The following is a 25558-nucleotide window of genomic DNA, read 5'->3' on the forward strand; positions in this document are numbered from 1 at the left end:
CCTAATCCCAACCCTATTCCCAACTGTAAATGTAATCTAAACCCTAACCCTAACTTTAGCCCCAACCCTAACTGTAGCCCCAACCCTAACCCTAACCCTAGCCCTAACCCTAGCCCTAACCCTAGCCCTAACCCTAGCCCTAACCCTAGCCCTAACCCTAGCCCTAACCCTAACCCTAGCCCTAACCCTAACCCTAACCCTAGCCCTAGCCCTAACCCTAACCCTAACCCTAGCCCTAACCCTAACCCTAATCCTAGCCCTAATGGGAAAATGGAAATAAATACATTTTTTTTTATTTTTCCCTAACTAAGGGGGTGATGAAGGGGGGTTTGATTTACTTTTATAGCGAGTTTTTTAGCGGATTTTTATGATTGGCAGCCGTCACACACTGAAAGACCCTTTTTATTGCAAAAAATATTTTTTGCAATACCACATTTTGAGAGCTATAATTTTTCCATATTTTGGTCCACAGAGTCATGTGAGGTCTTGTTTTTTGCGGGACGAGTTGACGTTTTTATTGAAAACATTTTTGGGCACGTGACATTTTTTTATCGCTTTTTATTCCGATTTTTGTGAGGAAGAATGACCAAAAGCCAGCTATTCATGAATTTCTATTGGGGGAGGCGTTTATACCGTTCCGCGTTTGGTAAAATTGATAAATCAGTTTTATTCTTCGGGTCAGTACGATTACAGCGATACCTCATTTATATCATTTTTTTATGGTTTGGTGCTTTTATACGATAAAAACTATTTTACAGAAAAAATAATTATTTTTGCATCGCTTTATTCTCAGGACTATAACTTTTTTATTTTTTTGCTGATGATGCTGTATGGCGGCTCTTTTTTTGCGGGACAATATGACGCTTTCAGCGGTACCATGGTTATTTATATCTGTCCTTTTGATCGCGTGTTATTCCACTTTTTGTTCGGCGGTATGATAATAAAGCGTTGTTTTTTGCCTCGTTTTTTTTTTTTTTTTTCTTACGGTGTTTACTGAAGGGGTTAACTAGTGGGACAGTTTTATAGGTCGGGTCGTTACGGACGCGGCGATACTAAATATGTGTACTTTTATTGGTTTTTTTTTTTATTTAGATGAAGAAATGTATTTATGGGAATAATATTTTTTTTTTTTTTTTCATTATTTTGGAATATTTTTTTTTATTTTTTTTACACATTTGGAAAATTTTTTTTTTACTTTTTTACTTTGTCCCAGGGGGGGACATCACAGATCAGTGATCTGACAGTTTGCACAGCACTCTGTCAGATCACTGATCTGACATGCAGCGCTGCAGCCTTCACAGTGCCTGCTCTAAGCAGGCTCTGTGAAGCCACCTCCCTCCCTGCAGGACCCGGATCCGCGGCCATCTTGGATCCGGGGCTCGAGCAGGGAGGGAGGTGAGGAGACCCTCGCAGCAACGCGATCACATCGCGTTGCTGCGGGGGGCTCAGGGAAGCACGCAGGGAGCCCCCTCCCTGCGCGGTGCTTCCCTGCACCGCCGGCACATCGCGATCATCTTTGATCGCGGTGTGCCAGGGGTTAATGTGCCGGGGGCGGTCCGTGACCGCTCCTGGCACATAGTGCCGGATGTCAGCTGCGATAAGCAGCTGACACCCGGCCGCGATCGGCCGCGCTCCCCCCGTGAGCGCGGCCGATCGGCTATGACGTACTATCCCGTCCAGGGTCAGATAAGCCCAGGGCACCTCGACGGGATAGTACGTCTAAGGTCACAGAGGGGTTAATATACTTATTCTAATGTTTAACGATGACTGTTGTGAATATCAAGCTAACTTTTTTTCCCCCTTTATTATTATTGAACGCAAGTGAAATGCTCTGGTTTCATGTCAAGGTTGTTAAAACCCAATAAAAATATTTAAAAGTAATCCTACTTCTGATAAGGAGCCTGCCAAAGACTCTTTAACCCCAATGGTGGTTTGCACGTTATGGACCGGGCCAATTTTTACAATTCTGACCACTGTCCCTTTATGAGGTTATAACTCTGGAACGCTTCAACGGATCCCGATGATTCTGACATTGTTTTCTCATGACATATTGTACTTCATGATAGTGGTAAAATTTCTTCGATATTACTTGCGTTTATTTGTGAAAAACACAGAAATTTGGTGAAAAATTTGAAAAGTTCGCAATTTTCCAACTTTGAATTTTTATGCCCTTAAATCACAGAGATATGTCACACAAAGTACTTAAGTAACATTTCCCACATATCTACTTTACATCAGCACAATTTTGGAACAAAATTTTTTTTTTTTGTTAGGGAGTTATAAGGGTTAAAAGTTGACCAGCAATTTCTCATTTTTTTTTTCCCAAATAAATTTTATTGGGAATTATAACTTTTTAACCGGGTAGGAAACGTTAGGGAGGGACGGAGGGGAAGGGTGGGATATGGAGGTAGGGGAAAACAAGCCCCTATAGCAATAGGGGAGACAGGCGAACATATAGTAGATTAGTATAAACATAATAGCTTAAAATGATGTACGTAGTAGGCTATAAAATAGCATAAAGTGTTGTGGAGATTCGCTATGTACATGAGTAATGCTTTGAACAGATTCGCTAAATAAACATTTGAAGGTAGGCTATAAAAATGGCGTAATTAATGCTTTGTGTAGATTAGCTAAGTAAACATCTAGTAACCAGTAAGTAGTAGAATATGAATGCCCGTCATGAACTTCAAGCTTGATGTATGGTAGATGGTAGCTTGTCATTTACGGGAACACCCTTGGGTGATCCTGTGACTATGTGGGCCGCAAAAAGTCTGGCTCAATATCAAGGCTAATTATTGGGAAGAAATAGATAAATGTTATTATGTATAAGGCGGAACTGCAAATCAAGTAGGACCATTGGAGGCTCTAGAAGGAATCAGACCATGTCGCTGCAGAAAGATCATACCCTCCTCCGGTGTTGCAATATGTACAGTTCCGGACAAGAATTTCACCAATAGAGTGGAGGGAGGCGACCAAGAATAAGCAAAATGGGACCTCCGGAGCTCACGTGTGACGGATGAAAAATCTCGTCGCTTTTTCAAAGTGTCTTTAGACAAGTCTCTGAAGAATGTTAGGTGGCCATATGAGGAGAGCAGAAAACTTTTCGGTGGAGAGTTCAAACAGCTTACCCCTAAACCCAGGCTGGAAAAAAGGAAACAATGATGTCTCTTGGCACATCTGATGGGAGGTACACAGGTCTTTTAATTCTGTAGACTCTTTCTATAATGTTGGGTTCGTTGAGATCAGGAAAGAATTTAGAGATCATTTTGTGAATATAATTTTTTAAGTGAGGGGGTTTAACGGATTTCGGGACGCCCCTAATCTTCACGTTGTTTCTACGTCTATGATCCTCGAGAGTTGCCAAGTTACATTTGAGTGAGTCTATGTCTCTTTGCATACCATCTAGTAAGGCTGAGGACATAGTAAGAGTTGGAAGGGTATCTGAGTGGGGAAGATCCCAGTCCCCAGGGGAAGAGTCCTCCACACTACTGTCCGAAGAGACTACTGAGGGTTCGTATGAATCAGGCGTAGATGAAGAATAACGAGAAGATCCTGAGGAAGATGAAGATGGGGAGGAACCCAAGCTTTCGGCAATAGATGTCAGTGCATCCTTTATGTATGACTCTGATGCTGTATCCGAATAGGAAGATCCAGAATTTGGCGGGTTAAAAGAAACTTTATCTTGTATTAGGAGTAGTTCCTTCAATTTTTTGTTAAAGATGTCGCAGAAATCATTCATCATATTGTCTATAGACAGTATAGTGAGAGCATTCACCTCCTCCATATCAGGGAATGAGCATGATGACTCTGTGATGGGATCTCCCCCCCTCTTGTTGGAGCAGACATTAGGACTCTGCACTTGTGCATTTTGTGTGTTATAATTAGAATATAGTGCACCTTCTTGTTTGGCTGTGAATGTTTTTGGACTGACAGTTTTAAGCCCCTCCATCATCTGGGGACTGGGATGGGGCACAAACTCTGGGGCATCATAGTTTAGTGCACGGCTGACAGCTTTTTTCCTTGCATCCCTGCTGTATGCTGTGTGCTGAATAGTGGGCGGGGTTTCCTCCCTTCCCCTGCTCCCCCTCCCCGCCGGCATAGATGAAGCTGCCGCTGTGTTCTTTGTTGTTGTGCCGGGCTGGGGCGGAGGGTCTAAGGGGCTTCAGCGTGGGCGACGCTCCTTTCAAGAGCTCACCTGTCTCTCCCCCCGCAGCTGCGACAGTCCTCTCCTCACCGGGAGCGGTATCGCCGCTAGCCGTGGGCGGAGTTGTGGGCGGGGCTTCATCTCCGTCTCTTCTCCTTGGCCTCTTCGGCGCGTGCAGCGCTGCAGCTCCCGCTCTGAACCCGGGAGTCGCGCTGACCTGGGAGCGGTAAACGGAGGGTCCCGGGAGTCCTGCAGCTCCAGGTGAGCGAGGCGCCGGCTCACCCGATGTCTTCACCGCTGTCTGGTTGCGGCTCCATCCTCTGGGGGCGGTGTCGCCATGCATCGTGGGCATAGCTGTGGGCGTGGTCTCTTTCCCTCTCCTGCTTCCCGGCCTCGCCAGCTTTCTGTGAAGGAGCCGCTGTGGACGGGGGCCTGTCCAGGGATCCTCCTGTGGACGAATCTGTTCTGGGGCTTGATAGCACTGATGAGTGCAGCCTCTTGTCCCTCAGTTTGTGCAGGCCTGCAGCAAGGCCACGGCTGGGGACCGAATGTCCCTGGGCTGCTTGTGCCTGCTTTAACCCCTTTACCCCCAAGGGTGGTTTGCACGTTAATGACCGGGCCAATTTTTACAATTCTGACCACTGTCCCTTTATGAGGTTATAACTCTGGGACTCTTCAATGGATCCCAGTGAATCTGACATTGTTTTCTCGTGACATATTGTACTTCATGACAATGGTAAAAATTCTTTGATAGTACCTGCGTTTATTTGTGAAAAAAAACGGAAAAATGGCGAAAATTTTTTCGCAATTTTCCAACTTTGAATTTTTATGCAATTAAATCACAGAGATATGTCACACAAAATACTTAATAAGTAACATTTCTCACATGTCTACTTTACATCAGCACAATTTTGGAACCAACATTTTTTTTTTGTAAGGGAGTTATAAGAGTGAAAAGTTGACCAGCAATTTCTCATTTCTACAACACCATTTTTTTTTTAGGGACCACATCTCATTTGAAGTCATTTTGAGGGGTCTATATGATAGAAAATACCCAAGTGTGACACCATTCTAAAAACTGCACCCCTCAAGGTGCTCAAAACCACATTCAAGAAGTTTATTAACCCTTCTGGTGCTTCACAGGAATTTTTTGAATGTTTAAATAAAAATGAACATTTAACTTTTTTTCACAAAAAATTTAATTCAGCTCCAATTTGTTTTATTTTACCAAGGGTAACAGGAGAAAATGGACCCCAAACATTGTTGTACAATTTGTCCTGAGTACGCCAATACCCCACATGTGGGGGTAAACCACTGTTTGGGCGCATGGCACAGCTCGGAAGCGAAGGAGCGCCATTTGACTTTTCAATGCAAAATTGACTGGAATTCAGATGGGACGCCATGTTTCGTTTGGAGAGCCCCTGATGTGCCTAAACATTGAAACCCCCCACAAGTGACACCATTTTGGAAAGTAGACCCCCTAAGGAACTTATCTAGATGTGTGGTGAGCACTTTGACCCACCAAGTGCTTCACAGAAGTTTATAATACAGAACCGTAAAAATAAAAAATAATATTTTTTCACAAAAATTATCTTTTAGCCCCCAATTTTTTATTTTCCCAAGGGTAAGAGAAGAAATTGGACCCCAAAAGTTGTTGTACAATTTGTCCTGAGTACGCCGATACCCCATATGTGGGGGTAAACCACTGTTTGGGCGGATGGCAGAGCTCGGAAAGGAAGGAGCGCCGTTTAACTTTTCAATGCAAAATTGACAGGAATTGAGATGAGACGCCATGTTGCGTTTGCAGAGCCCCTAATGTACCTAAATAGTAGAAACCCCTCACAAGTGACACCATTTTGGAAAGTAGACCCCCTAAGGAACTCATCTAGATGTGTTGTGAGAGCTTTGAACCCCCAAGTGTTTCACTACAGTTTGTAACGCAGAGCCGTGGAAATTAAAAAAAATCTTTCCCCCAAAAATTAATTTTTTAGCCCCCAGTTTTGTATTTTCCCGAGGGTAAGAGGAGAAATTGGACCCCAAAAGTTGTTGTCCAATTTGTCCTGAGTACGCTGATACCCCATATGTTGGGGGGAACCACCGTTTGGGCGCATGGGAGGGCTCGGAAGGGAAGGAGTGCCATTTGGAATGCAGACTGAGATGGAATGGTCTGCAGGCGTCACATTGCGTTTGCAGAACCCCTAATGTACCTAAACAGTAGAAACCCCCCACAAGTGACCCCATATTGGAAACTAGACCCCCCCAGGGAACTTATCTAGATGTGTTGTGAGAACTTTGAACCCCCAAGTGTTTCACTACAGTTTATAACGCAGAGCCGTAAAAATAAAAAATCTTTTTTTTTTTCCACAAAAATTATTTTTTAGCCCCTAGTTTTGTATTTTCCCAAGGGTAAAAGGAGAAATTGGACCTCAAAAGTTGTTGTCCTATTTGTCCTGAGTACGCTGATACCCCATATGTAGGGGTAAACCCCTGTTTGGGCACACGGGAGAGCTCGGAAGGGAAGGAGCTCTGTTTTACTTTTTCAACGCAGAATTGGCTGGAATTGAGATCGGACGCCATGTCGCGTTTGGAGAGCCCCTGATGTGCCTAAACAGTGGAAACCCCCCAATTATAACTGAAGCCCTAATCCAAACACACCCCTAACCCTAATTCCAATGGTAACCCTAACCACACCTCTAACCCTGACACACCCCTAACCCTAATCCCAACACTATTCCCAACTGTTAATGTAATCTAAACCCTAACTGTAACTTTAGCCCCAATCCAAACTGTAGCCCTAACTCTAACCCTAGCCCTAACCTTAACGGGAAAATGGAAATAAATAAATTTTTTTAATTTTTCCCTAACTAAGGGGGTGATGAAGGCGGGTTTGATTTACTTTTATAGTGGGTTTTTTAGCGGATTTTTATGATTGGCAGCCGTCACACACTGAAAGACGCTTTTTATTGCAAAAAATATTTTTTTGCATTACCACATTTTGAGAGCTATAATTTTTCCATATTTTGGTCCACAGAGTCATGTGAGGTCTTGTTTTTTGCGGGACGAGTTGACGTTTTTATTGGTAACATTTTCGGGCACGTGACATTTTTTGATCGCTTTTTATTCCGATTTTTGTGAGGCAGAATGACCAAAAACCAGCTATTCATGAATTTCTTTTGGGGGAGGCGTTTATACCGTTCTGCGTTTGGTAAAATTGATAAAGCAGTTTTATTCTTCGGATCAGTACGATTACAGCGACACCTCATTTATATCATTTTTTTATGTTTTGGCGCTTTTATACGATAAAAACTATTTTATAGAAAAAATTATTTTTGCATCGCTTTATTCTCAGGACTATAACTTTTTTATTTTTTTGCTGATGATTCTGTATGGCGGCTCGTTTTTTGCGGACAAGATGACGCATTCAGCGGTACCATGATTATTTATATCCGTCTTTTTGATCGCGTGTTATTCCACTTTTTGTTCGGCGGTATGATAATAAAGCGTTGTTTTTTGCCTCTTTTTTTTTTTTTTTTTTTTCTTCTTCTTCTTACGGTGTTTACTGAAGGGGTTAACTAGTGGGCCAGTTTTATAGGTCGGGCCGTTATGGACGCGGCGATACTAAATATATGTACTTTTATTGTTTTTTTTATTTAGATAAAGAAATGTATTTATGGGAATAATATTTTTTTTTTCATTGTTCAGGAATATTTTTTTTTTTTTTTTTACACATTTGGAAAAAGTTTTTTTTACTTTGTCCCAGGGGAAGACATCACAGATCGGTGATCTGACAGTGTGCACAGCACTCTGTCAGATCACTTATCTCACTTAGAGCAGTACAGCCTTCACAGTGCCTGCTCTGAGCAGGCTCTGTGAAGCCACCTCCCTCCCTGCAGGACCCGGATCCGCGGCGATCTTGGATCCGGGTCTGGAGCAGGCAGGGAGGGAGGTAAGACCCTCGCAGCAACACGATCACATCGCGTTGCTGCGGGGGGGGCTCAGGGAAGCCCGCAGGGAGCCCCCTCCCTGCGCGATGCTTCCCTGCACATCGCGATCATCTTTGATCGCGGTGTGCCAGGGGTTAATGTGCCGGGGGCGGTCCGTGACCGCTCCTGGCACAGTGCCGGATGTCAGCTGCGATAGGCAGTCGAATGACGGTATAAATAGGAATGGACTATATAAGCAAGATATAAATAAAGATAAATAAGATTGGACCACAATAAAGATAACATATTTTCCGGCGTATAAGATGACTTTTTAACCCCTGAAAATCTCCTCAAAAGTCGGAGGTCGTCTTATGCAATGGGTGCGGAGCTCTCAGGTTATCGCATATGGTGCGGAGAGTGGTCCTGATGACGAGGTGCCTCACTGGGAAGGTGTAAATGAATCAAGCCGGCCCTTGTATCCTATTACCTCCTTCTTTCACCCGTCTGGCTTGCCCTTCTCTGCCTTTCAAATCTCGTGGGGATGGAAGTGATGCGGTGCAGAGAAGGGCGGGCCAGACAGGTGAAAGAGAAGGAGGTAATAGAATACGAGGGTGGGCTTGATACACTTACACCTTCCCGGTGAGGCACGTAGTCATCGGGACGGCTCCCTGCACCATATGCGACAACCAGAGAGCTCCGCACCCGCCGTATAAGATGACCCCCGGACTTATACGGCGAGTATATCCCAAACTCTATATTTTAAATAGAAAAGTTGGGAAGTTGGGGTCGTCTTATATGTCCAGTCGTCTTATACGCCGGAAAATACGGTACCTATTTTCATCTCCCGTGCCGATGCTGTTCCACTGGTGTTGGCATTCGCGGTCCCGTGGCTCACGTGAAATTGTTAGAGCCCTGCGTCCATTCAGCACAGGTGTCACTCTCCCCTAGTTATCAAGTGGTAGGGAGAGCGGTGGCTGGCCGTACATCTGAAAGCAGAGTGACACCAGTGCCCTAGGAACGGGAGATGAGGATACGGGCTTTTATTTTAACCGGGGCCAAACATGGGGAGTGAGAAGGGGCTGTCTTGGTAGTGGACAACTCCTTCAAGGATGAAAGGTTAGCAATTTTTTACATGGGTTTTAACAGCTGCTTATAGAAATTGTCTCTTCAGAGACGAAGAGGACTAAAACTCTATTGTCACCTATTGGAAGTAGCAATCCTAGCAGTCAATATGGACCCTGTAACGAGCCTTGTTACAGGACTTGGGATAAAAGCCAAAACCAGAATTTTAATTTGTAGACACAGTTTCAGGGTGCCGCCCCTCATCAGTGCAAAGTGTGAGATCTGGTTTGGCTGGATAAGAGGCGTTTGACCGGGATTTAAGGGATAACGTTTCTCCTTGGAGGAGGAGAGTGACATGCCAAGGTGAGGAGACTTAAGCCTTGCAATGCTCCTCTGGGAAATTAAACAACAAGTGTCTGCAAATTGAGATTCTGGTTTGGCTTTTATCCCAAGTCATGTGGCAAGCCTCGTTAAACGGTTGATTTTTAGGATTGCTACTTCCAATAAGTGGCAATGTGGCACTAGAGTTCTATCATATTCTTCTCAGAAGAGACAATTTGCATATTTAATTTCCCAGAGGAGCACTGCAAGGCTTAAACATCTCCTCACCGTAGCATGTCAGGCTTGACATGTCATTCTCCGCAAGGAGAAACATTATCGCTTGAATCAACAGCTTCTTTCAAAAGTTATGTGCACACAGGAGTGTATGAGTATTATAGTGTTGTATTGTGGAAGCAACTTTGCACTTCAAAGGGTGAAGAGTGTGGCAAATAAGCAATTAAATACTCAATTTCTGAATTCACACTCATAATTATTCCCTTTAGATCACTAGAATTCCATGAAGAAACGAGAATAAAATATACTCACAGATATGAAAATGTTTAGCAAGTTTTCTAATGTTGGCAATTGAGGAATAAGTTTCTGCACAACTTTGCTGAAAGCTTCAAATATTGAGTGGTCATAAATACTTGTCAGGTAGAAGCTGCAGGAAAAGAAAACCAGTAATGTCATAAAAAGCCATCAAAATAGCTGAGGAATGCTTTAACGGGCTTGGCCACATTATTTTGACAAATGTCCTGTGCACATGATTCTGTGGCACTCACTAGTATCTAGGTATTTTAGGCTTGTCTCCTTTGGGAAACTTCGCCTGCCTGTTAGCTATGAGTTTGGTGGGAAGGCTGCACTATCAAGTGCCCAACACATTTGATACAATAAAGGGACCAACCGCTTTAAAAAAAAAATGTACAGCTGTAATATCAATGAGGGATTACACTTTGGAAGCCTGAAGCATTTTCTTGGAGGCTTCATTGGACGGGGGAAGCACAGAAAACCATAGGTGAAATTTGCTGCCACCTGGAGGCTGGCACTCACAGCACACCTCTCCAAAGGTCTACGCCTGGCTTTACGACACCCAGCTACTACCCACTTTAGCTTGGTGTCACCTGGGAGACAGACACAGGTCAGAACAGCAGCCTGGTTTTGTCCCTGGTTACGGTCATGGAACATCTAACTTTCCAGAGTGAGTCAGACCCAACCAAAGAGGCATCACATCCGGGTAAATCCTGAAAATGACCCTGGACCTCCCAAGATGCTCCCCGGACCACCTGCAAATGTGAGTCAGTCGTCCCCCCCCAGCAGAAACCTTACAGCAGAGGAAATTCAGCAGGTGGCCCTACAATCCAAATGCTTCTCGGACTACCTAACAGAATTATTTGGACCCACCATTAAAAAAAAAAAAAAGTCTGGACCATTAAGTTCCCCTCTCAGTATCACAATACTCTGCCTACTCTCTCCCAGAAAGGTCCATTGGACATAACATTGCAAACAAACCTGACTGTACTCTTGACAAGTTTCCAAGTCAAACTGATCTCTTCCTCAAGGCGTTGACTTGCCTCTTAAAAATAATTAGTGCTACTTATTCAGAAACTGTTGTTAGTACAGAGCATCGGGGCACATCAATTACCTGCAACTAATTACTGTTGATCAAGGGACCAAACTAGATTTGGACAAGAGTCACTGCAGCAGTGCCCGGGTTCATCTTTTTAATGAATCTATTCTTACTATCAGCACTAAGACGGCCATCATTTAATATAACTGGATGCCTGCTGCCCTATGAAGCACTTTTCCCTATTCTTTTCAATTAGCCCTGACTATATGGCAAGCTCATATAGACATCTGCGGTCATACAGAACAACAATGGGTCATGTCGGATTAAACATGTCTGATCTTGTTCCCAATGAGATCGATAAGAGGGGTCTGACAGAATGACTGCAAAAATGTGTGTTCGCAAAATGGAGTGTGGCAGTCAGGGGAGACAGCTGTCGGCTGACAGTCATCCACTCCCTAAAGCGGACCATATACATTATACAGGCTAGCAGCAGTCTTTCCCTACTCCCCACTGACCTGAAGGCTCTGCTCAGCATACAGTTGCTGTGCTCTCTATGGGAGAGACACTGTCAGAATGATCTAACAGCAAAAGGATCAGCGACCGAATCCCTACTGGCCAATCCTCCCGTGCCCTGACCTAATCTAGGGAGTACTGATGGGAGTCCCGCATACACATAAGATGGTCAGCCAAGCCTGCAGAAATTGCTGGGGTCAGCAGACTTACTCATCGGCTATCGGGCCTTTTAGACCATCCCACTTCAGTACATTGCGGAGTTTAGGGGATAGGATGGGCAGCTTGCCATCAGTAGTAACGCACCTTAAGTGAAGTTTTTCCAGTCCAACATCAGCCAGATCATCATTAGCCCTCTGGTGAATGTCCCTCTGAGTTTCTATCTTGTGGTCATCGGACAAACCGTCTACTTTGTGAATGAAAACTTCAAAATTCATGTCAGGATTTGCTTTATACGCTTTAGAGACTGTAACATGGAGTCTTGATAGGGCTTCCATGTAATCGTCCTGCAAGGACACAGCAATGAGAAGACAAGTTAGACATGGACAAGTGCTGAGCTTTGCATGTAGGGAATGATCAAGAAATTCATCAATGCCGCGATTGAGAATCCATATGCACTTGTGTACCATGGCTGCCCTGCGAAGGGTATATGCAACAATTCCAAGCTGTGGAAGCCCGTAATGTCAGACACAACAGTCACATTGTGTTGTGGCCTCCAGGGCTGTGGAGTCGGAGTCATGGAAATTGAGGAGTCGGAGGTTTGGCTTACCGGCTCCACAGCCCTGGTGGCCGCTATATGTGCGCTGTGTTCTCCAGGATGCACATGGACGGCATTGTTCAGTAATCACTTCTGGCTGGGGGGCACATTTGTATACAATTGTGTAGTAGAGAAGTAGCTGTAGAAAATAAGTGCATAAAAGGTACCGTCACACTAAAACGATGCTGCAGCAATACGACAACGATGTTGATCGCTGCAGCGTCACTGTTTGGTCGCTGGAGAGCTGTCACAGAGACAGCTCTCCAGCGACCAACAATCCCGAAGTCCCCGGGTAACCAGGGTAAACATCGGGTCACTAAGTGCAGGGCCACGCTTAGTAACCCGATGTTTACCCTGGTTACCAGCGTAAACGTAAAAAAACAGTGCAGGGAAGCTGAAGGCGAGGGACATGACCAGACACCGGGAATGTAATTATGTAGTGGTTTTTTTTTTTTTTACATCTACACTGGTAACCAGGGTAAATATCGGGTTACTAAGCGCGGCCCTGCGCTTAGTAACCCCATGTTTACCCTGGTTACCAGTGAAGACATCGCTGAATCGGCGTCACACACGCCGATTCAGCGATGTCAGCGGGAGATCCAGCGACGAAATAAAGTTTCAAACGATCTGCTACGACGTACGATTCTCAGCGGGGTCCCTGATCGCAGTAGCGTGTCAGACACAGCGAGATCGTAAGGATATCACTGGAACGTCACGGATCGTGCCGTCCTAGCGACCAAAGTGCCACTGTGTGACGGTACCCTAAGGGTATGTGCACAAGTCAGGATTTTCTAGCAGAAATATTCCTGACAAAAACCGGACATTTCTGCCAGAAATCCACATGCGTTTTTTTATGCGTTTTTGACACGCGTTTGGTGCGTTTTTTCCTAAAATGCATAGAATAGCGGGAAAAACGAAGAAAATCCACAAAATTAATGAACATGCTGCTTTTTTTTAACCGCGATGCGTTTTTTTTGTGAAAAAAAAAAAAAACGCATCATGTGCACAAAAATTGCAGAATGCATTCTAAATGATAGGATGCATACCGTATGTCTGCGGTTTCTAATGCGGTTTTATCGCGTTTTTGTAGCAAAAAAACGCAAAAAAAACCTGAACGTGTGCACATACCCTTATAGTACAGAAATAGTTTATTGACACTGAACATGGTTAAAAATCCGTGGGGTCGTTTTCTCTGGAACAGTCTGCTGGAAAATGCAGTATGTGATGCAACTACAATGAGCGCTGTGCAGGAGCAGGGGTCCCCACACCGACCGTCCGTGTAGAGAAGAACACGCTACAGTATCCATGAGCGCTGTGCAGGAGCAGGGGTCCCCACACCGACCGTCCGGGTAGAGAAGAACACGCTACAGTATCCATGAGCGCTGTGCAGGAGTCCCCACACCGACCGTCCGTGTAGAGAAGAACACGCTACAGTATCCATGAGCGCTGTGCAGGAGCAGGGGTCCCCACACCGACCGTCCGTGTAGAGAAGAACACGCTACAGTATCCATGAGCGCTGTGCAGGGGTCCCCACACCGACCGTCCGTGTAGAGAAGAACACGCTACAGTATCCATGAGCGCTGTGCAGGAGCAGGGGTCCCCACACCGACCATCCGTGTAGAGAAGAACACGCTACAGTATCCATGAGCGCTGTGCAGGAGCAGGGGTCCCCACACCGACCGTCCGTGTAGAGAAGAACACGCTACAGTATCCATGAGCGCTGTGCAGGAGCAGGGGTCCCCACACCGACCGTCCCTGTAGAGAAGAACACGCTACAGTATCCATGAGCGCTGTGCAGGAGCAGGGGTCCCCACACCGACCATCCGTGTAGAGAAGAACACGCTACAGTATCCATGAGCGCTGTGCAGGAGCAGGGGTCCCCACACCGACCGTCCGTGTAGAGAAGAACACGCTACAGTATCCATGAGCGCTGTGCAGGAGCAGGGGTCCCCACACCGACCGTCCGTGTAGAGAAGAACACGCTACAGCATCCATGAGCGCTGTGCAGACCAAGCTCCTGCACTCCTCATTGTGAGCATGCACAGGCAGTGACTTCATTAAAGGGGCCTAATGAAGAGGTACACGTCACTTAATGAATCAGTGGCATCTTACCAGTCAGGCACTGAAGTACACTTCTGCAGCGAGTTACATAGCCAAAGTGGCGGAACATTGCACGAATTACCTGGGCGGGCCCTAGACATGCACCAACCCACCCACTTTGGTGAAGCTGGATGGTACTAGTGTGAAAACGTCAAGAGTTTTAAAATTTGAGAAAATTTCAAGTTGCACAAAAATTGGCAACTTTTTAAAGGGGTTTTATGCCCAATTTCTGGGTAAACGCCTTATTGAATATTGGTAAAGCCTATTTTGACATTGTTTTTTTCCATGAAGTCAGCAAAATAGGGTAACCAACCCCATTACAAAATATAAAATAGTTATTTTTTAACCCCTTCACCCCGAAGCCTGTTTTCGCCTTCCTGACCGAGCCAATTTTTACAATTCCGACCACTGTTACTTTAGGAGGTCATAACTCTGGAAAGCTTCAATGGATCCCACTGATTTTTTGCGGGACGAGTTGACGTTTTTATTGGTACCATTTTCGGGCACATTACATTTTTAATCATTCTATTCCAATTTTTGGGAGACAGAATGAACAAAAACCAGCAATTCAAGAATGACTTTTTGTTTATTTATACTGTTTCACGTGTGGTAAAATTGATAACGTAGTTTATTCTTCGGGTCAGTACGATTACAGCGATACCCTTTTTATATAGTTTTTTTTGTGTTTTGTCACTTTTACACAATAAAAGCTATTTCACCGCTCTGCTTTCCGGCCGCTGGGCTTACACAGGGCAGAGAAGCACAGCGCCGAGAGACAGACAGCGGAATGTAAGTACAGGTCCTTCTCAAAAAATTAGCATATAGTGTTAAATTTCATTATTTACCATAATGTAATGATTACAATTAAACTTTCATATATTATAGATTCATTATCCACCAACTGAAATTTGTCAGGTCTTTAATTGTTTTAATACTGATGATTTTGGCATACAACTCCTGATAACCCGAAAAACCTGTCTCAATAAATTAGCATATCAAGAAAAGGTTCTCTAAACGACCTATTACCCTAATCTTCTGAATCAACTAATTAACTCTAAACACATGCAAAAGATACCTGAGGCTTTTATAAACTCCCTGCCTGGTTCATTACTCAAAACCCCCATCATGGGTAAGACTAGCGACCTGACAGATGTCAAGAAGGCCATCATTGACACCCTCAAGCAAGAGGGTATGACCCAGAAAGAAATTTCTCAACAAATAGGCTGTTCCCAGAGTGCTGTATCAAGGCACCTCAATGGTAAGTCTGTTGGAAGGAAACAATGTGGCAGAAAACGCTGTACAACGAGAGGAGGAGACCGGACCCTGAGGAAGATTGTGGAGAAGGACCGATTCCAGACCTTGGGGAACCTGAGGAAGCAGTGGACTGAGTCTGGTGTGGAAACATCCAGAGCCACCGTGCACAGGCGTGTGCAGGAAATGGGCTACAGGTGCCGCATTCCCCAGGTAAAGCCACTTTTGAACCATAAACAGCGGCAGAGGCGCCTGACCTGGGCTACAGAGAAGCAGCACTGGACTGTTGCTAAGTGGTCCCAAGTACTTTTTTCTGATGAAAGCAAATTTTGCATGTCATTCGGAAATCAAGGTGCCAGAGTCTGGAGGAAGACTGGGGAGAAGGAAATGCCAAAATGCCTGAAGTCCAGTGTCAAGTACCCACAGTCAGTGATGGTGTGGGGTGCCATGTCAGCTGCTGGTGTTGGTCCACTGTGTTTCATCAAGGGCAGGGTCAATGCAGCTAGCTATCAGGAGATTTTGGAGCACTTCATGCTTCCATCGGCTGAAATGCTTTATGGAGATGAAGATTTCATTTTTCAGCACGACCTGGCACCTGCTCACAGTGCCAACACCACTGGTAAATGGTTTACTGACCATGGTATTACTGTGCTCAATTGGCCTGCCAACTCTCCTGACCTGAACCCCATAGAGAATCTGTGGGATATTGTGAAGAGAAAGTTGAGAGACGCAAGACCCAACACTCTGGATGAGCTTAAGGCCGCTATTGAAGCATCCTGGGCCTCCATAACATCTCAGCAGTGTCATAGGCTGATTGCCTCCATGCCACGCCGCATTGAAGCAGTCATTTCTGCCAAAGGATTCCCGACCAAGTATTGAGTGCATAACTGAACATTATTATTTGATGGTTTTTTTGTTTGTTATTAAAAAACACTTTTATTTGATTGGATGGGTGAAATGTGCTAATTTATTGAGACAGGTTTTTTGGGTTATCAGGAGTTGTATGCCAAAATCATCAGTATTAAAACAATAAAAGACCTGACAAATTTCAGTTGGTGGATAATGAATCTATAATATATGAAAGTTTAATTGTAATCATTACATTATGGTAAATAATGAAATTTAACACTATATGCTAATTTTTTGAGAAGGACCTGTATGTAGTGTTTGTTTTTTTTTTAACTTTTACGCTGGTAACCAGGGTAAACATCGGGTTACTAAGCGCGGCCCTGCGCTTAGTAACCCGATGTTTACCCTGGTTACCAGCGAAGACATCGCTGAATCGGTGTCACACACGCCGATTCAGCGATGTCAGCAGGAAGTCCAGCGACGAAATAAAGTACTGGACTTTCTGCAGCGACGAACGACATCACAGCAGGATCCAGATCGCTGCTGTGTGTCAAACTGAATGATATCGCTATCCAGGACGCTGCAACGTCACGGATCGCTAGCGCCATCGTTTAGTGTGACGGTACCTTAACACAAACTGTGGGCACACTAATACAATACAGCATAGTGCTACAGACGCATGTGTTAGCTATATGTGGCATATCACCTGGGCATCTATCACATAGATTAATGCTCCCGTCCCTCTGAAAATCATTTCATAGTCAAACGTAGGGTCGAAAAAATCCACTTGTCCTGGAAAATCCCAGATCTGAAAGTTGACAAAAGAACTATTGGAGATGTCATCCTTGTAGATCTTGTTGGTGCTCTCCAAAAACAAAGTTTCATTAGGTGACATCTTGTGGAACACCACCTGCAGGACAAAACATAGGAACAGTTACATGGATGATACCAACAGCTTTAAAAGCAGCAGTGTTTGGTTTCTTGCACACCGCTGGAGTGGTGCTTTAAGACAATGCCATAGACATATTGTGCCATGCTAAATTCTTTACATTACAGTGTGCAGAAATTAGTAAAGTACCGTACATAGGTCTGTGCATCCAAACCTAGGGATGGCAATGATTTGGGGAAGAATGTTGACATTAGTCAGACAGGACGTATCTTCACATCACGGCTGGGCTGTGGATGGATGACTTGCTCCATATGGTAAGGGTTGTGTCCAGGAAGCGTACCAGAGACTAGAAGGACCCATTTAAGCAGGCTGACATTAATATAGCACCGACATGAGAGATGATCTGTGGTCAGGTGGAGCATTTACAGTGAACAGGCTGCACACACAAAACAAATAAAACTAAAACATTTTCCCGTTTCTACAGTCTGAATTCCATCTGCTGAAGATACTGTAGGAAATGACGCTCAACCGGGACGCTTCACCCACTCTTAAAACCCCTTCATGAAGCAAAAAAGCATTTTCAGGAGTACTAGAGAGCATGTTTTGAGCACCTTGTCTTTACTACTCTAAAGAATGGCATACAACAAGGTAGTTCTAGACAAAAGGAACAACCTACCTCCCAACATTTACACAGTGCCCGTCAATACATCACATCAGAAAGTAGTTCCTTATGGCCGACACACCAATCTGTGACATTATAACACCCTTCATGTCCGGTCCCTGGGCGTCCCCGGATAGTGTGAGCACTAGTGATGAGCGAGTATACTCGTTGCTCGGGTGGTCTCAGAGTATTTCGGCATGCTGGGAGATTTAGTTTTTGTTGCCTCAGCTGCATGATTTACGGCTGCTAGCCAGGCTGAATACATGTGAGGAATGCCTGTTTGTTAGGGAATCCCCACATGTATTCAGCCTGTCCAGCAGCTGTAAATCATGCAGCTGGGGCGACGAAAACTAAATCTCCAAGCACTGCAAATACTCGGAGACCACCCGAGCAAGGGTCACTAGTGAGCATACAATGCCTGAACGATATAATAAGCTCTGGTCACATTACTCAGGTTCTGCCATATCTGGTGGAACACACTGACACTTTTAGGCCCCATTCAGATGCCAGTGAACAGCAAGTTTCAGCAATGTTTAGTCAGCGTGTCCGTTTTTACCATCAGTGATTTTCACATATGGATGAATGAAATTCTTCTATCCATAAGGCCATGTTCAGTCAAAACCAGGAGTGGGTGATAAATACAGAAGTGGTGACGTGTTTCTGTTAGACTTTTCCTCTGGTTGTTCCTCTCCTCAGTCCTGGCCGTACTAGTCATTTTCAGTTATGCACAAAACGTGGCTAATCATGATTGGTGTACTTACTATGAAAATCCTTGCTGAACGACTACATAAAAGCCGTTGCTATTGTGCTAGGTAGCATCTGCAGGTATCTGGCGCGGGCAGCTAGAAATCATTCATGGATGGATAGGTGAAGCATGCCAACACCGCATCTTCTAGGCAGAATCGATGACGGACTTTTGCCTCAGCACCACGGGCAGATTTCTCCTGCCATCATACTACACAATCACAAGTGGTTTCTATTCCACATTTCACAACCTCTGTGTAGAGAGCAATGATCACATTAAACCCATGTACATTACAGGACATACTGAAACCCAAAGAGGAAATAGCACACCATTAACTATTTGGGGTGATACTTCTGGAAACACCCAGCCCGGTGACTAACCTTCAAAGCCATATTCAAATAACAGAGCTTCCCTGAAATAAAGTGCTGTGTCCCCTGGCATCAGAGCTGGCGCTACCTCGGCTTCCACGGCTGCCAGCGATACAACACATCATAAAGCCTCCTTAATGATGACTCGGAACGCTCACGTGTGGGCCAAAACACAACGGGAAGTTTAATAAGCATAAAATTCTGGATTTGGATCCAAATTAAAAAATATTATTATTATTATTAAGGGCTACATAGCCTGCCCTAATTGAGGTGTTTGATCTCTAGAAATGGGGAACTGATAAGAGGCTCAAAATCGTTGACATGCTCCATTTTTGGCACATGATTTGTGATGAGTGAACGTGCTTGAATAAGGTGTTAACCGAGCATGCAAGGGTGCTGACTGTGTTCGGCGTGCTCGATGAGCCACAACATATGCCAGGATTGTCTATCAAACATGCAATCCCTGCTTGTGTTGCACCGGTCCAAGTTTGGCGAGAAGTGCAGGCGCGGGGACTCGAACATATTATTCAAGCACGCTGAAGACACTCAATTAGCACATGAGCACGCCCAGGTAACACGTTACGCGAGCACCTTCGCATAATACAAGTGTAAATGGACACCAGCCAAGAGGGGTCCTAAGATGACCCAGTATGTCTAAAGGTACCGTCACGATCCGGATCGCTGCAGCGTCGCTGTTTGGTCGCTGGAGAGCTGTCACACAGACCGCTCTCCAGCGACCAACGATGCCGGTAACCAGGGTAAACATCGGGTAACTAAGCGCAGGGCCGCGCTTAGTAACCCGATGTTTACCCTGGTTACCATCCTAAAAGTAAAAAAAACAAACACTACATACTTACCTACAGCCGTCTGTCCTCCAGCGCTGTGCTCTGCACTCCTCCTGTACTGTCTGTGTGAGCACAGCAGCCGGAAAGCAGAGCGGTGACGTCACCGTTCTGCTTTCCGGCTGACCGACGCTCACAGCCAGTGCAGGAGGAGTGCAGAGCACAGCGCTGGAGGACAGACGGCTGTAGGTAAGTATGTAGTGTTTGTTTTTTTTTACTTTTAGGATGGTAACCAGGGTAAACATCGGGTTACTAAGCGCGGCCCTGCGCTTAGTTACCCGATGTTTACCCTGGTTACCAGTGAAGACATCGCTGAATCGGTGTCACACACGCCGATTCAGCGATGTCTACGGGGAGTCCAGCGACCAAATAAAGTTCTGGACTTTCTTCCCCGACCAGCGACAGCACAGCAGGGGCCTGATCGCTGCTGCCTGTCACACTGGACGATATCGCTAGCGAGGACGCTGCAACGTCACGGATCGCTAGCGATATCGTCTAGTGTGACGGTACCTTAAGGAACTGCACTAAAAGGATTATGGCTCCAGCCACGGTGATAGACTTTTCCCTAATTGGCACCACTTTTAGTGTCTTGTAAATTGATGCCCACCATTACAATAGTCCCTTCAAAAGGACAAACATAGGAGTAGGCCTCAGTAGCCATAACACCAAGGCATCAGCGCCTATAAGCAGAAACTTGCCAGAGTTCCATGGGGCAGTAGTGGCTACAGCTGGCAGAGTAAGTCTATGGGCCACAGCCTTCTAAAAAATGCTGTGCCATGGAGACGAGCGGACAATTCTACAGACCCCAATCTAGAACATGAAACTGGCTAAAATGCAAGAACTCTTTGGCCGTCCACATGCTGGGGAGTTGTTTTACTCCTGAAGTGGTTATTGGAAGCCAGGTGAAGAACGGTCAGGTCACTTCACAACTTTTGAAGCTTGAAAGGTGGTATAAAAAAAAAAGTAAAAATAAAATAAGGAACAGATGTGAAGCAAGTGTTTTTTCATTGCTGTGTGTTAAGTTTATTGAGCACTTTCTATGGCGGATTCCAGGCAGAACCCTCATAAAAAAGGCTGCGCGTGCACATACCCAAACGTGCAGTGCATTTACAGAATTAATTTACAGATTGGTGCAGTTTGTTTTTGTCCCAGATTAGCCCACAAATACAAACTGCTGTTAATTCCCCGGGAGGGAAGATTTGAAGCCCGCCTGAATAGGTGGCACACCACATGCAGATTGGCACCACCGAACAGGTCCTATCCATATGCAGATCCACTAAACTGCAGAAATGCCATAGTCACCTGCAAAACCCACTTGGCATTCCCAGCAAATGTTTTCTTGATGGAGCCTACAATACCACCATGTGTGGCGTAAGGAGAGCCTTGCTGAAAATTACATGATTGATTCCATTCACTAACAGCAAGCAGCGATGAAAAGTGCAAGAAACTGACATCAGCAATTTGCAGAATCTGGCATTATTCAACAAGTGTGTTTCAAAGGGGCTGCCCACTACTACAATACTGATGACCAGCACCAGGCCCCCCATTAATCAGCTCTGGTGCCGGAATAGCAGAGCTCAGCACACTGCGTACTGGCCATTCCCGAGTACTGGCACTCAGCTGCTACTCACATCAGTACCAGAGACTGGACACTACACACTGAACAGATCCAAGCTATTCCGGGAGCGACATGTCTGCCCCCACTCATCGATAGCGATTTTCCAATAATGGGTCTAAACAAAAGCAGGCCACACTTCAATCCACAATGCAAAAAAGCAGGGCACAGTATTGGCAGAGGTGTGAGCAGTGTTTCAGCTCCGGAGCCTGCACCCACTGTTTCCATGGCGCCATTTTGCAGTTAGGACATAGGTTGGGTGATCCGTTTTTATAGTAATTGACAACTCCTTAAAATACATAAAAGCCAATATACCACTAAAGCATACACGGATTTCCTAGAAAGTTAGAAAGCGCATTTTGTAACAATAATAGTTATCCAGCCCTGAAATGGACAAAACTTCTGGTCACTACTCGGATCAGTATGGGAGAATTACAGAGGTATTCTCAAGTTTGGAAGTGGTCCCGTCTGTAGGACAGCGGATAACTTCCTGATCACAGAGGGTCCGAGGGCTGAAACTCCCACCAGACCTGAGACTGGTGCGCTCAGAGCCCCAGTAGAATAGAGTGCTGGTCAATCATGTGCTATGTATGCATCCATTCACAGGAGTGCCAAGGACCAGCACTCCGCTATCTCAGGAGGTCCCATAGAGAATGAATCGCGTGGCAGAGAACATGAGTGGGGTCTGACTGCTGAGACCCCACCAAATGGGAACTTATCTCCTACCCCATGGATTAATCACAGCTTTATTCACAGAGGGCCCTTCAGAGACATGTTTCTCGGGATCAGTGGGGGTGCCAGCAATCAGGATATTATACCCCATCACATGGATAAGCCACTACTTCATTCACAAAGGGATCTTCAGAACCCTGGCTCTCGGGATCAGTGGGGGCCCCAGGGGTCAGGAGCTTATTCCCTAGCCCCTTCATACACAGCCCTGGCTCTGGGGATCAGTGGGGGTCCCGGTGGTCGGGAGCTTATTCCCTAGCCCCTTCATACACAGCCCTGGCTCTCGGGATCAGTGGGGGCCCCAGGGGTCAGGAGCTTATTCCCTAGCCCCTTCATACACAGCCCTGGCTCTGGGGATCAGTGGGGGTCCCGGTGGTCGGGAGCTTATTCCCTAGCCCCTTCATACACAGCCCTGGCTCTGGGGATCAGTGGGGGTCCCGGTGGTCGGGAGCTTATTCCCTAGCCCCTTCATACACAGCCCTGGCTCTGGGGATCGGTGGGGGTCCCGGTGGTCGGGAGCTTACTCCCTAGCCCCTTCATACACAGCCCTGGCTCTGGGGATCGGTGGGGGTCCCGGTGGTCGGGAGCTTACTCCCTAGCCCCTTCATACACAGCCCTGGCTCTGGGGATCAGTGGGGGTCCCGGTGGTCGGGAGCTTATTCCCTAGCCCCTTCATACACAGCCCTGGCTCTGGGGATCAGTGGGGGTCCCGGTGGTCGGGAGCTTATTCCCTAGCCCCTTCATACACAGCCCTGGCTTTGGGGATCAGTGGGGGTCCCGGTGGTCGGGAGCTTATTCCCTAGTCCCTTCATACACAGCTCTGGGGATCAGTGGGGGCCCCAGGGGTCAGGAGCTTATTCCCTAGCCCCTTCATACACAGCCCTGGCTCTGGGGATCAGTGGGGGTCCCGGTGGCGGGAGCTTATTCCCTAGTCCCTTCATACACAGCCCTGGCTCTGGGGATCAGTGGGGGTCCCGGTGGCGGGAGCTTATTCCCTAGTCCCTTCATACACAGCCCTGGCTCTGGGGATCAGTGGGGGTCCCGGTGGTCGGGAGCTTACTCCCTAGCCCCTTCATACACAGCCCTGGCTTTGGGGATCAGTGGGGGTCCCGGTGGTCGGGAGCTTATTCCCTAGCCCCTTCATACACAGCCCTGGCTCTGGGGATCAGTGGGGGTCCCGGTGGCGGGAGCTTATTCCCTAGTCCCTTCATACACAGCCCTGGCTCTGGGGATCAGTGGGGGTCCCGGTGGTCGGGAGCTTACTCCCTAGCCCCTTCATACACAGCCCTGGCTTTGGGGATCAGTGGGGGTCCCGGTGGTCGGGAGCTTATTCCCTAGTCCCTTCATACACAGCCCTGGCTCTGGGGATCAGTGGGGGCCCCAGGGGTCAGGAGCTTATTCCCTAGCCCCTTCATACACAGCCCTGGCTCTGGGGATCAGTGGGGGTCCCGGTGGCGGGAGCTTATTCCCTAGTCCCTTCATACACAGCCCTGGCTCTGGGGATCAGTGGGGGTCCCGGTGGTCGGGAGCTTACTCCCTAGCCCCTTCATACACAGCCCTGGCTCTGGGGATCAGTGGGGGCCCCAGGGGTCAGGAGCTTATTCCCTAGCCCCTTCATACACAGCCCTGGCTTTGGGGATCAGTGGGGGTCCCGGTGGTCGGGAGCTTATTCCCTAGTCCCTTCATACACAGCCCTGGCTCTGGGGATCAGTGGGGGCCCCAGGGGTCAGGAGCTTATTCCCTAGTCCCTTCATACACAGCCCTGGCTCTGGGGATCAGTGGGGGCCCCAGGGGTCAGGAGCTTACTCCCTAGCCCCTTCATACACAGCCCTGGGGATCAGTGGGGGTCCCGGTGGTCGGTAACGTGTTCACAAATATCCCTACCGTCTGGAACATTGCCGTTTCCATGGGAGCCCTGAGGACGCGGCTCCTTCTCGGCGCTCCCACGGGAAGTGACCAGCCCCCCTCACACGGACACCACCCGCTCACACCGGGGATGGAGCCGGCCGCACCGCACGTCTCCTGGCAGGAATGCCAATGTGTCCGCATAGGCACTGCCTGCTGGGAGCTGTAGTCCCCGCCTCACCTTCTGGATGGAGGACTTGCCGCTGCGCCTCATGCCCATGAGGAGAATCCGGGGCTTGCTGTCTGACGCTGTGGAAGTCTCGTCCATTTCCGACTCATCAGCCCCGTAACCAAAGTCCTTGGGGAAAGAGTCGGCAACCCCGTAGCTGCCGGACATCGGCTCCTCCACAGAGTACTGAATAGACATTGCGGGCTGTTATAGACGCAGGCGCCTTGTTCCGGTCACCATAATCCGGCCAGCACTGTCACGTGACGCGCGGCTCCCGGTAGCCCGTTCTCCGCAGACCTGCTCCGCCTGGCGGCGAGTGGTAGGATAGCTGATCCGAGCCTTCTCGTATTGTTATTCTCGTACCGGGAGATAATTACTCCGCTCTCGGTTTCTTTTTCCTATAGCTAGTAGCTACCAAACCCTCAGAGGAGCGCACGCCCAGTTTTTTGCGTAGCGCCTCCTCATTGGTCAGTGGCTCACGGCTTGCGGCTGTCTGATTGGTTGACAACTCTAGTCATTCACCAAAGTCCCTGAGCAAACTAGGTTGTATCAGGATCATGTGGCTGGCAATCACCTGACCGAATGCACAGTGGCGGGGGTGAGGGTGTCACACGTGACCTTTAACCTAGATGATCGGCACTATTAAGTGCAGAGTAAGCAGCGCCCATTGTGAGGGTCACGTGTGCCAGCATGCTGCGTGTAGGCCGTACTACACATAGTATATATACATAGTATCCCTGATAGCAGCGAGGAGCCCGGTCTCAGAAAGTCCTGGTCACTCGTGTCCCCAGTGATAGCTGCACCCAGCCATAGTGTCCCAGCTCCCCTCCCCCACACTATACATAGTATCCCAGAGAGCCTGGTCACTCCTGTCCCCAGTGACCAGCCATAGTGTCTCAGTACCCCTCCCCCACACTATACATAGTACCCCAGAGAGCCTGGTCACTCCTGTCCCCAGTGACCAGCCATAGTGTCCCAGTACCCCTCCCCCACACTATACATAGTATCCCAGAGAGCCTGGTCACTCCTGTCCCCAGTGACCAGCCATAGTGTCCCAGTACCCCTCCCCCACACTATACATAGTATCCCAGAGAGCCTGGTCACTCCTGTCCCCAGTGACCAGCCATAGTGTCTCAGTACCCCTCCCCCAC

At 47.0% G+C, this 25558-nt stretch overlaps 1 protein-coding gene across 1 annotated transcript in view; it reads right to left on the bottom strand.

Annotated features, from left to right (window-relative positions):
• Positions 1 to 24846, bottom strand: part of RRAGC (Ras related GTP binding C) — a 37170-nt gene extending 12324 nt beyond the window's left edge. Inside the window, exons 1-4 of the mRNA XM_069757117.1 lie at positions 24420 to 24846; positions 17191 to 17394; positions 11834 to 12033; positions 9997 to 10111 (exon numbers count right to left, since the gene is read on the bottom strand). Of these exons, the coding sequence (XP_069613218.1) occupies positions 9997 to 10111; positions 11834 to 12033; positions 17191 to 17394; positions 24420 to 24605 (705 nt within the window). The 5' untranslated portion in view covers positions 24606 to 24846. The remainder of the gene's footprint in view (positions 1 to 9996; positions 10112 to 11833; positions 12034 to 17190; positions 17395 to 24419) is intronic.
• Between the last annotated feature and the right edge of the window lie 712 nt (positions 24847 to 25558).

This window comes from Ranitomeya imitator, chromosome 3, assembly GCF_032444005.1.
Source record: "Ranitomeya imitator isolate aRanImi1 chromosome 3, aRanImi1.pri, whole genome shotgun sequence".
In the NCBI taxonomy this organism is placed as follows: Eukaryota; Metazoa; Chordata; class Amphibia; order Anura; family Dendrobatidae; genus Ranitomeya; species Ranitomeya imitator.